Here is a 16,181-nt window from a genome sequence, read left to right as displayed (position 1 = left end):
CGTGCTTGGTTTTTCATTTTTAAGCTCGGTTGCCTTGGATTCAAGAGGAACAATCCTCTTGTGAGGTAGGGGTGTTATCATTTATCTTCTAAGTAGTTTAATTGTTCTTATAGTGATATCCAAGTTATATGCATGTCTTGTATTGAAATAAGAAATAAATGACTAATGGTAACTTATATGAAATTCACTTTAGACTTAATAAATGGCATGACATGACTTGATCCTTGTTGTGTATTAATTTGGCATGATTTAAATGAGCTTTTAAATCTAGAGGATTAATTGATTTATGTTGATTTAAATTCAAATTAATTATACCATGCTTGTAATTGATTTGTGACTTGATATAAAGCATGGCCATGATTTACTCCATGTCATATATTAAATTGGAATCATTTGGACAATTCTTGAAATCTAGAGAAATTACCTAGTTGGTCTAGTTAATTTCTACCATGTTAAACTAATGATTTAGTCATGTAATCCATGGAACTCATTATGTTTTATCACATGTCATCACATGTCATGACTTGTTACTCTACTTGTTGATTTTGGAAACTTGGGATATTATCAAGAACATGACTAGGCTTGGACTTGGTTGTAGTACGGGGGATTGTCCCTCTACAACTATAGTGCGCACTAGGGGAAAGTACCCATGGGTTAATAGCCCTAAAGTGATCTCAAGAGTTCGGTTTTAATCCGGGCAATATCCAAGTATCCACTTTGGCATGATTTCGCATTTAAATTCTTAGTTGTTAACTTTGTGACTTCACATCACATTGTGCTATGTTGAAAGTTCTAATGTCACTTTGATAGCATGAATTAAATTGTATTGAATTGCAAACTTGGTACAAAGATAAACCCATGCATTCCCTACGAGTAAACTTGTTTACTCACCCCTAAGTTACTGGGTGTTTTTCAGGTAAAGAAGCCATAATGTAGGATGCACAACAATCTTAGACTTGCTAGACTACTTGGAGTATTTTTTACTATGTTAGAATATGTACATGTTAGCATATCTTGTTCCATTTTACTTACTATGTCAAACACTTGTGTTTATTGTTCAAGTCATGTAATGTGCACTTAAGTGCACCTTTTGATACTTATTTTGAATGTGTAATATGTGGCCAAGAGCCAATTTATATTTAGATTCACCTTTATGCATCATTCATGGAAAATTGCTTTTTAAAAGGGACAATAAAGAAACCTAAGGTTTTTAGGTATTATTTTTGCATTGGGAGGTATTTTTAGGTTATGAGTTTTCATTTGAGGTCTATTTACTTTATTCGAGGTGTGGCCAAGGGCCAAACACCTTACCAAATTTTGCATATGCTCTTAGTCTCCATATTTTATGTTTTTAGACAAATTCTTGTGAAATAGAGGTTTGGAGGGTCACTTTTTGCATTGAGTGTTTACGGAGGCCGTGAACCATTGGCTCATATCTAAATAGATATAATACGTTTGCATGCATGCTCACTTAGGCACAATTCACACCATTTCATGAAATGCACTTCCTTTGGACACTTTTCAACAATTTAATTACAAATTTGATGCAAGGGCATTTTGGGGATTTTACCTTGACAAATACATTTCATTCTCAACTTCATCACATAGAAAATGTGATTTTAGAGGGAGTTTCTTCTTCGTGTTTTTCCCAAAAATGTCATCTTGACCTCAAAAACCACGCCCCAACCTCAATTTTCTGCTAAAAACACTGTTTCTGCATTTTCTTGAGGTTCTAGACCAACCCACTGCCTCATTTGGTGGGCCCCCACAGTGTTCTGGTGGGTGCCCACAAGAATCTGCCGTGTTTGGCGGGCCCCCGCGGCTGGTTGGTGGGCCCCCGCGGATACTGTTCCTGCACTGGACACTCTTCTTCAATAGGCCATATCTCATTTGTTTTAACTCCAAATTGGTCTGTTCTTGAGTCTAAATTGACCACGTCAAAATGAGCTTTCCAATGTTACAAATTAGAGCTTCAGATTCCATTTGTAGCTCAATTTATTCATGTTTTAGTGAAGTAGTGTCAGAATTTGGTTCGAACCGGGATAGGATTTCCCTTCCTTCGACTTCGGGACTTGATATCTTTGCCATCCGGACTCTGAATTAGGTGATTCTTGAGTCTAAATTCATTAATTTTTCATTATCTTTCCAATGGTATGCTTGTTATCATCCATTTCTCTATGAAATGACCATTTTATCCCTAGGTTTGTTCTTATCCGTTTTTTAAACGGCGCTTCCGCACTTGTTTCCTATGGGTTCCGTGACCTCATTGAGGGTCACCTTGGTGTCTTATAGGCATGTAGCATCCCTAGAAACCATTTTTTTACCTTTTGCATCCGTATTCCGATTCATTTTTGGATTTACGTTCGGATCACCGCTAATGCACCGGGTTGAATATAACTCGGGTCGTTACAGATGGTATCAGAGCCCCTAGGTTCAAAAACCTTAGGATGACGGGTTTTAGGTGCATAACATGCTTTTTTTAGTGTACTTTGATTTATTAGCATACCTTTGATAACATGTTTTTGGCATTATAACATGATTACATGTTTCTTGGTGACATACTTGTTATTATGATATGTCTCTATGTTTGTATGCTTATATGTTTAAGAAGCATCCTTGTGTGACATATTGCTTAAGTGTTTAACTGTTTAAACAACCTTCCTTAGTTGCTTTATCATGACCGTATGTTACATACCTCATCTTGCTTCATATTTCTTACTTTCATAGTACGAGTTGCATTTGGTCATAATAACTTGTGTTATTGTTGACCTCTTTCATTACATATGTCTAGCATCATGGTTGTCACACGTGGGGAGTCTTCGCATCAGGGCGTTGAGGAGCAGGTGGATGACACCGACTTTACGAGGGGTCCAAGGAGGCCTAGGATTCTAGTTCGTGGCACGGGTCCAAATCCACCACGAGCTCTAACTTACGAGGAGCAGATTACACAGGGAGTGGCTCTAGGGATGTCAAAGTCCATTCAGGCAATGTTTCGCCAGCAAATGGCTGGTATATAGATTCCGGTACCGGCACCAGTTGATAATAAGGCATTGGACTACTTCATGAAGTTACAGAGGGTTAAGATCGACCAGTTTGCAGGGAGTATGGATCCGCTTGCTTCGGAGGCATGGTTTGATCTCATGGTACGCAAGCTTGATAGCATGGGAGTACCTACAGGCCGATTGAGGATCTCCTTGACAGCCTCTATGTTCATGGGAGATGCCGATATCTGGTTGAGGTCTATGAGCAATATCCACGATGTGGAGGTGATGACATAGGAGGAGTTCAGGACATTGTTCTTCGATCGTTTCTTTCCGAGGGCTATAAGGCAGGACATGAGAGTGCAATTCACAGGTCTCTATTAGGGCAAGATGAGTGTCATTGAGTATGAGACACACTTCACTTCTCTTTTCCGTTATACACCGAAAATGGTAGTTACCGAAGAGCTCAAGGCGAGGAAGTTTCAAGATAGGTTGCACCTTGATATTAGGCCACGGATTTCAGTGTTGGAATTGAGGACCTACGGGGAGGTAGTACAGAAGGCTATGATGGTTGAGGCAGAAGACCGAGATCAGTTCAGGATCAAGGATTCATATAAGCAGCCACGTAGAGAGGCTTCATCAGTATCCGTTGGGGGTCAGTGGAAGAAGGCTAAGGCTGGGGAAAGTTCACGCACTCAGGGACAGTCACAGCAGGCTCAATCTGCATCTGCAGTTCCAGTATCTTCGGGGTCTGCCCGAGGAGTGATTTGTCACCATTGTCAGCAGCCGGGGTACATCAAGCCTCGCTGCCCACAACTTTAGCCACAAACCAGTCAGTCACAGGCTAGTAAGCCTACAGGTTCAGCGAAGGGGTTTCAAGGGACTTGCAACTATTGCAAGCAACCCGGTCACATGAGGAAGGATTGCCCTCATCCACGGAGCAGGGCACAGAGTGGCGCAGGCCCACAGGCCACATCGACATAGTCGATAGTTGCACAGTCAAGTTTCAGAGTGCCTCAAGTACCACAGCTAGTTGCACAAGTCAGTTCGTATCCGGGTAGGAACCCTACACCTACAGCTTCCAGACATCAGTCAGCTCAGCAGGGCAGTTCACAGCAGTCGGGGGCTCAAGTACAAGCTTACACACTGCCACAGGCTGATAACTCCGCTGGGATTTCTACAGTTCGAGGTATCTTTTTAGTTTTCAGTTCTTGGGCTAGAGTTCTTGTTGACACAGGTGCATCACATTAATTTATATCTACATCATTTGCACATTCCTTGGGTCTGGAGGTCATGCTACGGGATGGTTTCCTTTGTGTTGACACACCAATTGGTGGTCCAGTGTCTTTGGACCGTATTTGTCGGGGTTGCGCTATTGAGATAGCTGGGCGGACCTTAAAGTTTGATTTCGTTGTTCTCGACATGACGGGCTTTGACGTCATTCTCTGGATGGATTGGTTGTCCTTCTTTCGTGCAACAATCGATTCCTTCCGCGAGTGGCTGTCTGTTTGCACTCCAACGGGAGATTGTTTCACTTCGTGGGAGATCAGAGCGATTCCCACTCGATGATGATTTTCAGTATCGGTGATTAGAGTCACCACAGGTCCTACTTGGCTAGCCTATTAGCTGGCGAGGGTAGCAATTTGGGCCGTATTTTTTCGACAGATGTAGATGAGTTTCTAAATGTCTTTCCGGAAGAGTTGACAGAGCTTCCTCTTCTTCGGGAAGTTGTCTTTACCATTGATGTCATTCCTGGTACTACACCTATCTCTATGGCACCGTACCACATAGCACCAGCAGAGCTTGATGAGCTGAAAGCTCAATTGGATGATTTAAAAGCGAAGGGCTTTATACATCCTAGTACTTCACCCTGGGGAGTACCGGTTCTTTTTCCGAAGAAGAAGGATGGGTCTTTGAGACTTTGCATCGATTATCGCAAGTTGAACCACATCACGATCAAGAATAAGTATCCTTTGCTTAGGATTGATGACTTGTTTGATCAGTTGAAGGGAGCGACATGGTTTTCGAAGATTGATCTGAGATCGGGTTATTATCAGTTGAGGGTTAAGGATGAGGATATATCCAAGACCGCTTTCCGCACACGGTATGGCCATTATGAGTTTCTAGTGATGCCATTTGGTTTGACCAATGCTCCAGCAGCTTTTATGGACTTGATGAACCGTGTATTTAGTGACCATCTTGATCAGTTCGTTGTAGTCTTGGTTGATGACATTCTTGTATACTCAGCTTCGGTGGAGGAGCATGAGTATCATTTGAGGACAGTGTTGCAGATCCTTAGGGATAATCGGTTGTACGCTAAGTTCGAGAAATGCGAATTTTGGCTACCAGAAGTGAAGTTCCTTGGACATGTTGTGTCAAGGGGCGGTGTTACAGTAGATCCAATGAAGATTGAGTCAGTGATGGATTGGGAGCGTCCGAAGACAGTGTTTGAGATTCGGAGTTTTCTTGGCCTAGCCGGCTATTACCGGAGATTTGTTCGGGATTTCTCTCGTTTAGCGACACCTATGACTCGACTTACCCACAAGGGGGTCAAGTTCGTATGGAACTAGGCATGTGAGTTTGTTTTTCAAGAGTTGAAGGTCAGGTTGACAACGGCTCCAGTTTTGATCATTCCTGAACGTGGTTTAGGTTATGTGATCTTTTGTGATGCTTCACGAGAAGGTTTGGGTTGTGTCTTGATGCAGACAGAGCGGGTGGTTACTTATAGGTCTCGACAGTTAAAAACTCACGAGTTGAACTATCCGACACATGATTTGGAGTTAGCAGCAGTTATCTTTGCCCTGAAGGGGTGGAAACACTATTTGTACGGGGAGAAGTTTGAAGTTTTCTCCGACCACAAGAGTCTCAAGTATCTCTTCTCTCAGAAGGATTTGAACTTGAAACAGTGCAGATGGGTTGAGTTCATGGAGGATTACGATTTTAAATTACAGTATCACCCAGGTAAGGCCAATGTGGTGGCCGATGTATTGAGTAGGAAGTCACGGGGAACTCTTGCTAGCATTTCCATTCACAAATGGAAGATGCTAGAAGAGCTTGCAGATCTCGGTTTACAGTGTTATGAGGATGTTTCACCAGCTATTTTATTTAGCCTTGTGGCTCAACCGGCACTTGTTAGCAGAGTTATTGAGGCACAGTCAGAGGATGGGGAGATGAAGGCCATCCATGTTCAGATTTCAAGCGGCGAGAATGTAGAGGGTTGGACCTTACATTCAGACGGTGGTCTCAGGTACAAGGGGATGATGTTTGTTCCATTGTCTTGTCGTAAGGACGTTCTTCGGGATTTCCACCACTCTAGGCTCGCAGTTCATCCTGGTGGTATAAAGATGTATCACAATCTGCGACGACAGTTTTAGTGGCAGGGCATGAAACTGGATGTTTCACAATTCGTGGCTTGATGCCTTACTTGTCAACAAGTGAAGGCAGAGCATCAGTGACCAGCAGGATTATTACAACCATTACCAGTAGCTGAGTGAAAATGGGAGCATATCACTATGGATTTCGTGATGGGACTTCCGAGGTCTCAGGTAGGGAATGATGCCATTTGGGTCATAGTTGACAGGTTGACTAAGACGGCTCACTTCTTACCCATGGCAATAACAAATAGTGCAAAGAAACTGAATGGACTGTATGTGAGACAGATTGTCAAGCTTCACGGGGTTCCTGTATCCATTGTTTCGGATAGGGATATGTGGTTCACATCTCACTTTTGGCAGAGTTTTCAGGAGGCTCTTGACATGAGGCTTCATTTTAGCACGGCATTCCATCCTTAGATTGATGGACAATTAGAACGCACCATTCAAGTATTGGAGGATATGTTGCGGGCTTGTGTCTTGGATTTTGGGGGTAGTTGGGAGGATTACTTGCCTTTGGTTGAGTTTGCCTACAACAACAGTTACCAGGCTAGTATTGGCATGGTACCTTTTGAGGTGTTGTATGGCAGACCTTGCAGATCTCCAGTTTGTTGGACCGAGGTCGGTGATACTGTTGTCGTGGGTCCCGACATTGTTATTGAGACTATAGAGAAGATCAAGTTGATTCGGCAGTGGTTGGCTACCACAGAGTAGACAGAAGAGTTACGCTGAGAGGAGGAGGCGATCATTGTCTTTTAAGGTAGGGGACCATGTCTTTCTTAAGATTTCTCCGCGTAAGGGGCTCTTGAGATTTCGACAGACTGGCAAGTTGTCTCCTAGGTTCATCGGACCATTTGAGATTTTAGAGCGCGTCAGTGAAGTTGCTTATCGTTTTTCATTGCCGCCAAACCTAGATAGGGTTCACGACGTCTTTCATGTCTCTATGTTGAGGAAGTACGAGCCAGGCCTATCGCATGTTCTGCAGTGGACTGATGTGGTTGTTGATGAGAACGTGACCTACGAGGAAGGTCCGGTCCAGATTCTTGATTCATGGGAGCAGGTCTTGCAGACCAAGACCATTTCCTTGGTTAAGGTCTTGTGGAGATATCATGGTGTTGAGGAGGCTACTTGGGAGCTCGAATAGGAGGTTCGCTCTCGGTATCCCCATTTATTCTCTCTTTCAAGTACGGTTCGACTTCGGGGACAAAATCCCTTTAAGGAGGGTAGGTTGTAACAACCCGGTCATTTTACTTCCTTTCCTTCTTTTTGAAATTTTTTTTTTCGTCCTTTCCTTATTTCGTCCTCTTCTCGTTTTTCACTTTTACTTGCATAACCTCATTTTTGTGCTCGGGTTTGATTCTGGTTTTGCATACGTCCATGATATTTAAATTCCATGACATCTACATTTTTACTTTTGTAGAAATGCATATTAAATGCTTACTTTCCTTGTAAAAGCCATGAAAATAAGACTTTTTGTAATTATCCATAACTTGAGGGGTTTTTGGGTAATTAAGTTAAGTAATTATTTTTCATCTTAGGGACCATTTTGCAAATTAATTTGGAAGATATTTTCAAAAAGGACTTTTTTGCAATTTCTGGAAAATATGACAAGTGTCACATTTCTATGGTGCCACTTGTTGATTTTGTGATGGAACCACTTGGAGGCTTAATCTCATGACACATGGAGGGTGGAGATTCATCCACTTGTTGTCCTAGGATTGGTGCACTTGTTGGCATGGATGGTTGGCAAGTGTAGGGGTAATATTTAATCTTGGAAGCTTACTAGGATTCATGACAAGTGTAGGACTCACCTTTAGTCTTTCATTAATGTATGTGTGAGAGGTAGTGCAAGAGCACCTAGTGAGTGGAGAAGCCCACCAATTTAGCTTAGGGTTTACACATTCCAATTCATTCATCACTTTCCTCTCAAGAAACCTAAGGAAGCCACCATTGGAGAAAAGCTTAACTAGTAGCTTTGACTTCATTTTTGGTGCCCTTTCACTCACCTTAGAACTTTGAACTTGGAATAATTTAGGTTCCTCCCACTCCCCTCTACAAAACCCTTGTTTGGTTTTTTATTTTTAAGCTCGGTTGCCTTGGATTCAAGAGGAACAATCATCTTGTGAGGTTGGGGGTGTTATCATTTATCTTCCAAGTAGTTTAATTGTTCTTATAGTGATATCCAAGTTATATGCATGTCTTGTATTGAAATAAGAAATAAATGACTAATGGTAACTTGTATGAAATTCACTTTAGACTTGATAAATGGCATAACCATGACTTGATCCTTGTTGTGTATTAATTTGGCTTGATTTAAATGAGCTTTTAAATCTAGAGGATTAATTAATTTATGTTGATTTAAATTCAAATTAAACATACCATGCTTGTAATTCATTTGTGACTTGATATAAAGCATGGCCATGAATTATTCCATGTCATATATTAAATTGGAATCATTTGGACAATTCTTGAAATCTAGAGAAATTACCTAGTTGGTCTACTTAATTTCTACCATATTAAACTAATGATTTAGTCATATAATCCATGGAACTCATTGTGTTTTTTCACATGTCATGACTTGTTGCTCTACTTGTTGATTTTGGACACTTGGGATATTATCAAGAACATTACTAGGCTAGGACTTGGTTCTAGTACGGGGGATTGACGCTCTACAACTATAGTGCGCACTAGGGAAAGGTACCCATGGGTTAATAGTCCTAAAGTGATCTCAAGAGTACGGTTTTAATCCGGGCAATATCCAAGTATCCACTTTGGCTTGATTTCGCATTTAAATTCCAAGTTGTTAACTGTGTGACTTCACATCACATTGTGCTATGTTGAAAGTTCTAATGTCACTTTGATAGCATGAATTAAATTGTATTGGATTGCAAACTTGATACAAAGAAAAACCCATGCATTCCCTACGAGTAAACTTGTTTACTCACCCCTATGTTACTAAGTGTTTTTCAAATAAAGAAACCATAATGTGGGATGCACATTAAACTTGCTAGACTACTTGGAGTATTTTTTGCTATGTTTGAATATGCACATGTTAGCATATCTTGTTCCATTTTGGTTACTATATCAAACACTTGTGTTTATTGTTCAAGTCATGTAATGTGCACTTAAGTGCACCTTTTGATACTTATTTTGAATGTGTAATATGTGGCCAAGAGCCAATTTATATTTAGATTCACCTTTATGCATATTCATGGAAAATTGTTTTTAAAGGGGACAATAGAGAAACCTAAGGTTTTTAGGTATCATTTTTGCATTGGGAGGTATTTTTAGGTTATGAGTTTTCATTTGAGGTCTATTTACTTTATTTGAGGTGTGGCCAAGGGCCAAACACCTTACCAAATTTTGCATATGCTCTTAGTCTCCATATTTTATGTTTTTAGACAAATTCTTTTGAAATGGAGGTTTAGAGGGTCAATTTTTGCATTGAGTGTTTACGGAGGCCGTGAACCATTGGCGCATGTCTAAATAGATATAATACGTTTGCGTGCATGCTCACTTAGGCACAATTCACACCATTTCATGAAATGCACTTCCTTTGGACACTTTTCAACAATTTAATTACAAATCTAATGCAAGGGCATTTTGGGGATTTTACCTTGACAAATACATTTCATTCTCAACACCGTCACATAGAAAATGTGATTTTAGGGGCAGTTTCTTCTTCGTGTTTTTCCCAAAAATGTCATCTTGACCTCAAAAACCACGCCCCAACCTCAATTTTCTATTAAAAACACTGTTTCTGCATTTTTTGAGGTTCCAGACCAACCCACTGCCTCATTTGGCGGGCCCCCGTAGTGTTCTGGCGGGTGCCCTCGAGAATCTGCCATGTTTGGCAGGCCCCCGCGGATGCTGTTCCTGCACTGGACACTCTTCTTGAATAGGCCATACCTCACTCGTTTTAACTCCGAATTGGTCCGTTCTTGAGTCTAAATTGACCGCGTCGAAATGAGCTTTCCAATAGTACCAATTAGAGCTTCAGATTATATTTTTAGATCATGTTATTCATGTTTTAGTGAAGTAGTGTCAGAATTTGGTTCAAACCGGAATAGGATTTCCCTTCCTTTGACTTCGGGACTTGATATCTTTGCCATCCGGACTCTGAATTAGGTGATTCTTGAGTCTAAATTCATTAATTTTTCATTGTCTTTCCAATGGTATGCTTGGTAGCATCCATTTCTCTATGCAATGACCATTTTATCCCTAGGTTTGTTCTTATCCATTTTTGAAACGGCGCTTCCGCACTTGTTTCCTATGGGTTCCGTGACCTCATTGAGGGTCACCTTAGTGTCTTATAGACATGTAGTATCCCTAGAAACCATTTTTTTACCTTTTACATCCGCATTCTGATTTATTGTTGGATTTACGTTCGAATCACCGCTAATGCACCGGGTTAAATATAACTCAGGTCGTTACAGATTTCTTCAGGGACATCGATTGTATCCTGTAGAATTGCTTTTAGAAATTATTTAGAAGAATCAATATGATGTTCGGAGTATTCAGCATAGAACATCATCAAATTGGTGATGAAGAGTCTATGTCCATCACAAAAGTTGATGACAATATATATATATATATATATATATATATATATATATATATTAAGAGAGAAGTTTCTAGAGTCTTCCAGAATTGTCTGGGGTTGTGTGTAAGATTCTTGATATGTGTAGAAAGGTGTAGAATATTGTAGAAGTGTATGGAAGGTTCTAGAGTTCTCTAGAGTTGTGTGGAGTATTATGAAGAGTTTTAGAATGTTGTAAATATTTGTAGATATATATAGAAGTGTGAAGAAGGTGGGATAAAATTCTAGAGAATTGATCTCTACCGTTGGTGAGATTGCATCTTAGCCGTCCGTTAGTGATGAGGATGCCTATAAATAAAGAGTGAGTTTCATTTGTAACAAAAAGAGAAAAGAAGAGAAGAGAGAAGAACATGAAAAGAGATATAGAGAGGAAACATTAAGGGCTAAGTGAAGGTCTGTTGAGTGTTGTAATATTCTCTTTGCTATAATAAAAGTGGGTGGTTCTTCATCTGTATATAAACCTTATTAGTAGTTGAGTGTGCCTATCCATCTTATTTTCTCTTTGTTGTAATTGTATACTTGTGTGTGATCTTGGGCGGATTAATTCCTAACTAGTTGTATCATTGAGTATACAAAAGGGATTAATTCATAACAAGTGGTATTAGAGTTATGGTGGATTTAAAGTATACAAACAAGAAATTTAATGGAAGGAAAAATTTCAATCTCTGACAAGTACGAGTACGATACTTGTTAGTTCAACAAGGTTTAGATGATGCGTTGGATGAGAAACTAATGGGAATGGACAACAAGAAGTGGGACAAGATCAACTTGAAGACGGTGAGCATGATTCGGTTGACTTTGACAGATGATGTCGTATATGATGTGATTGAAGAAACTTCTACAGTGGAGAAGTGGAAGAAATTGGAAGATCTCTATATGGGAAAGAATCCCACCAACCGGCTAATCTTGAAGCAAGAGTTATATTCCTTTCGTAAAAAAGATGGTGTGGATTTGCATGACCATCTCAGTGAGTTCAACAAGATTCTTTGTGACTTAACTAACGTTGGTATTAAAATAAATGATGAGTGTGAAACAAGAGTTATGTGGGGTGCGGAAACTGTTAGTTGATTTTAATTGTGATTAACTCCTTTAATGACCTAGATTTGATTATTAGGTCAACTTGCCCAATTATGATTGATTAAATTATATAATCAATTTAAACATCCACAATCACAAATATATGAAAAGTAAAACAAGTTAGAGTTAGAGAGATTGCACTAGGATTTTTAGTGAGGAAACCCCAGTTGATAAGATACGTCAACTGTTTTCATGGGAAAACCTCGTGAACTGTGCAGTCCAAAGTAAACTAATCCACTATGTTTGAAACAAAGTATACCAAACTTTGACTCTGACTTACACCCTATCGTTCTACACCACACCAACCGCTGACGATCCTCTGGCTTTGCGACTCCTCATCCAACAACAACTTGACCTCAGGCTTACACTTGATATTTGTAGAAAAGTAATAGGTAGATCAGGCAGCACATCACGAATGCTCCAACCCTTCCAAAGTGTGACTGTGTTTACTTTTGTTCTTCAAGATATAAACTCAATTGTAGAAGAATTAAATCCTGCTGATCATCTGGAATATCTGAATCTTTAATACAGCTCCAATTCCGATGAGATAGAGAACAACACAACTAAATCACTCATAAATATATATGTGTGCTCTCAAAAATAAATTCAGAACAATCAAATTTGATTTTCTGAATTTTCTCTCTCTAAAAGGCTTTCTCAAAATATAGAATTGATTTTTCCTAAATCCATTCCTAAACCAATGTATATAACATGGTTTATATAGGGTTTTGAAAGTCCTAATCCCTCATAAAATATGATAAATTTTGTGTATAGGACTTTGAAGGAAACTGGGATCAAAAAGGAAACCTCAGAAGATGGAAACTGGGAAACCTAGTGCATCCAGGACTTCTTGAACCGATTCAACCATCTTGAAAAGCTGGGATCAAAAAGGAAACCTCAGAAGATGGAAACTGGGAAACCTAGTGCATCCAGGACTTCTTGAACCGATTCAACCATCTTGAACCGGTTCAAGATGGCCAGTAAGAAATCCCACGGATTCTTGAACCGGTTGAGCCCTCTTGAACCGGTTCAAGATGGCCAGTCTTGAAATTTAGGCAATTCAACTTGTTCCGAACCTTTCAAAACCCTTCCTAAATGTTCTCACTACCTCTCAATCTTCTTAGAGCATTGTTTTCATTATCTCGGAGTATAGTATATCATGAACACTTGACCATCTTCAAATCCGCATCCGATTTCCCCATTTGGCAATTTCGTGACAAAACCCTAAAAACGATTCAGCAATCTACCCAAGCAAGAAAGTAAATTACATTGATTGTTAAAGGAAATAAAACGCGGAAATTTTCTTAAATCTCATGAAGCTTCAACACATGTAGCAACCTGTAATCTACATATTAGCTCAAACACAACTACCCGTGAAACTCAATCAAGAAAATAAACACAAACATAAAATAACAAATTTTAATGCCTGAATATATCAATGCAATGATCAATGGTTTTCCCCCTTAATGCAAAAATATCTATCAAAATATCTCTCCCCTTGAATGATATAACTCTAAACTCTCTCCCCCTTTTTGTCACAAAATAAGGGTCGTAAGGAAGAAAAATCCTAGAATAAGGAAGTAACCAACTATATTAATCTTGTAAATTGAAACCAATGAGATTGTATACTCCACAAGATTATATGTATCAATGGAAATAACCAAGATCAATTCTTTTAAGTTCCACAAACTTAGTAAGTGTAGTAAAATTACCACCAAGATCCAAAAACAAATGATCTGTCAATTGTTCAAATTTCATATTATACATCAATGATATTATATATCGTTAGAAATCAAACAATCACCATGTGCAAAACACATTTTTTTTTCTCTCTTTATGCTCCATTTTTCTTTTTGCACATTGGCGGCTTTCACGCTTATGGGCAGCCAGCTCTTTCCCTTATTCTCATTTGTTTCGAGTCAAGGTAGCTTTCGGATAAATCCCAAAGGTAGCCTTTTCCATCTCACCTTTTTTTTAAATAATAAATTTTTCCATTCTATTTTAAAAACTTTTTCATTCCAAGCTATTTTTCAATTTTCTTTTTTTTTTTCACTCTTTTGGTCTAAAACACATAAATCAAGTTTAAATTCTAAAATAACGATCAATCATATCAACATTATATTTGACCAAAACAATGACATCTCAAGTAAATGTACTATCAATGATTAATTTACTATACGAAATAAGTAAGCAAAATCAACTTCATCAAATCATAACCATTGTATGCTTTCTATAGCTAATGTATATGTCATGAAACTCCTTGTGTTCAACATACTCAATCAATATGGTTTGCTTAACTTCCCAAAAACATAATCTAGACTCTTAAGATATGCATGAAGATCCTTTCTAGACTATGTCTTTGCAATGCATCTAATCAAGACAACAGACACCAATAGATTTCCTAAAATGAGAAAACTTAGGAGCATCTAATGGTTTAATGAGAATATCAGTCAAATTCTGATCAGTTTACACTTTTTCCAAAGACACGACATTTTGTTCAACAAGTTCCCTAAGAAAGTGATGTCGAATGTCAATGTGTTTAGTCCTAGAATGCAAAATTGGATTATTTGAAATATTAATTGTACTAGTATTATCACAAAAGATAGAAATAGTACCTTGATCAACTCCATAATTAAGAAGCATCTGTTTCATCCAAAGCAATTGCATGCAATAAGTTCCAGCAGCAATGTATTCAGCCTCACAAGATGATAAAGATATACAATTTTGCTTCTTGTTGTACCATGAAACAAGATTAGTACCAGCATAGAAATATCCACCTAAAGTACTCTTTCTATCATCCTTATTTCCAGCCCAATCAGCATCAGTATAGCATGCATTCTTAGAGTTAGACTCAGAAGAATAACGCAATCCATAATTCAATGTACTATTGATATAATGAATAATGTGCTTAACTGCAAGAATGTGTTGTTCTCTAGGATCAGCTTGATACCTAGTACAAACACATACACTAAATGAAATATCTTGCCTAGTTGCTGCCAAATACAACAATCTACCAATCATACTTCTATACAAGAAATGATCAACCTTGTTAGGATCAGAGTCTCTATCTAATTTGAATGAAGTACTGATAGGAGTTTGAATATGCTTTGAATCTTTCATACCAAACTTCTTAACTAGCTGCTTTGCATACTTTGATTGAGATATGAAAATCATATCATCAAGTTGTTTCACTTAGAGAACTAGAAAGAAAGTTAGTTCACCAACCATGCTCATTTCAAAAGCTTTACTCATATCTTTAGAAAAAGTATGAAAAAGGTTATCACATGTAACGCCAAAAATAATATCATCCACATATATTTGAGCAACACGAAAATCTTTTCCTTTCCTAAAAATAAATAATGTTTTATCTGCTCCTTCTCTTTTGAAGCCCTTGTACAATAAATATGAAGTTAACTTCTCATACCATCCTTTAGATGTTTCCTTTAAACCATAAAGAGTCTTTTTAAGATGAAAAACAAAATCATGATTATGTGAATCAATAAAACCTTTTAGTTGTGCTACATAAACTTCTTCCTGTAAAATACCATTTAGAAAAGTACTTTTCACATCCATTTGGAACAATTTGAATTTAAAGTGACATGCAAGAGCAAAAAGAAGTCGAATAGACTCAAGTCTAGCAACAGGTGCAAAAGTCTCATCAAAATCAATTCCTTTAACTTGAGTGTATCCTTATGCAACTAATCTAACTTTATTTCTCATCACAAGACCATATTCATCAAGTTTATTTTTAAAAATTCATTTGGTCCCTATGATATTAAGATCACTAGGTCGAGGCACTAGTTCCCAACATCACTCTTCACAAATTAAAGCAATTCTTCTTGCATAGCCATAAGCCAATCAGAACTTTGAAGAGCTTCATCAACATTCTTAGGTTCAAACTAAGCCATGTGACATGAGTGAACAATATCATCTATAATGCATGAGTGTCCTACATCATCACGGACTGTACTCCTAGTACCATGCTTATCCCATGGACCTATCACATTGTAATACTCCTAATTTTAAAAGGATAGTCCTGGTATTTTAATTAATTGTTTAATGGCATTTTTAATGATTTAATGGTTTATTTACTTGTTGATTTGAATTAATTGTGAATTATGCTATTTAAATTAATTGTTTAATTTAATTGTT

The 16,181-nt window shown here is 38.4% G+C and overlaps 1 protein-coding gene across 1 annotated transcript; it reads right to left on the bottom strand.

Moving 5' to 3' along the window:
• Positions 1–13,676: 13,676 nt before the first annotated feature.
• On the bottom strand, positions 13,677–15,203 carry LOC132309271 (secreted RxLR effector protein 161-like). The gene is made up of 2 exons (XM_059807588.1): positions 14,645–15,203; positions 13,677–13,765 (listed from the first exon to the last, which is right to left on the bottom strand). The coding sequence occupies exons 1-2, from the start codon at positions 15,201–15,203 to the stop codon at positions 13,677–13,679; spliced, it is 648 nt and encodes a 215-aa protein (XP_059663571.1).
• Positions 15,204–16,181: the final 978 nt, after the last annotated feature.

This window comes from Cornus florida, unplaced genomic scaffold, assembly GCF_030987335.1.
Source record: "Cornus florida cultivar Cherokee Brave unplaced genomic scaffold, ASM3098733v1 CherokeeBrave_3.0.0_Hap2_Chr05, whole genome shotgun sequence".
Classification (NCBI taxonomy): domain Eukaryota; kingdom Viridiplantae; phylum Streptophyta; class Magnoliopsida; order Cornales; family Cornaceae; genus Cornus; species Cornus florida.
This window is presented reverse-complemented; position numbering and strand designations above follow the sequence as displayed.

Excerpts from the sequence above, each read along its gene's own strand:
- LOC132309271 (XM_059807588.1), bottom strand. The coding sequence starts at position 15,203 with ATGATTTTCATATCTCAATCAAAGTATGCAAAGCAGCTAGTTAAGAAG. Across the intron at positions 13,766-14,644 it reads TAATTATGGAGTTGATCAAG|ATCATTTGTTTTTGGATCTT; the intron begins GTACTATTTCTA and ends AACAATTGACAG.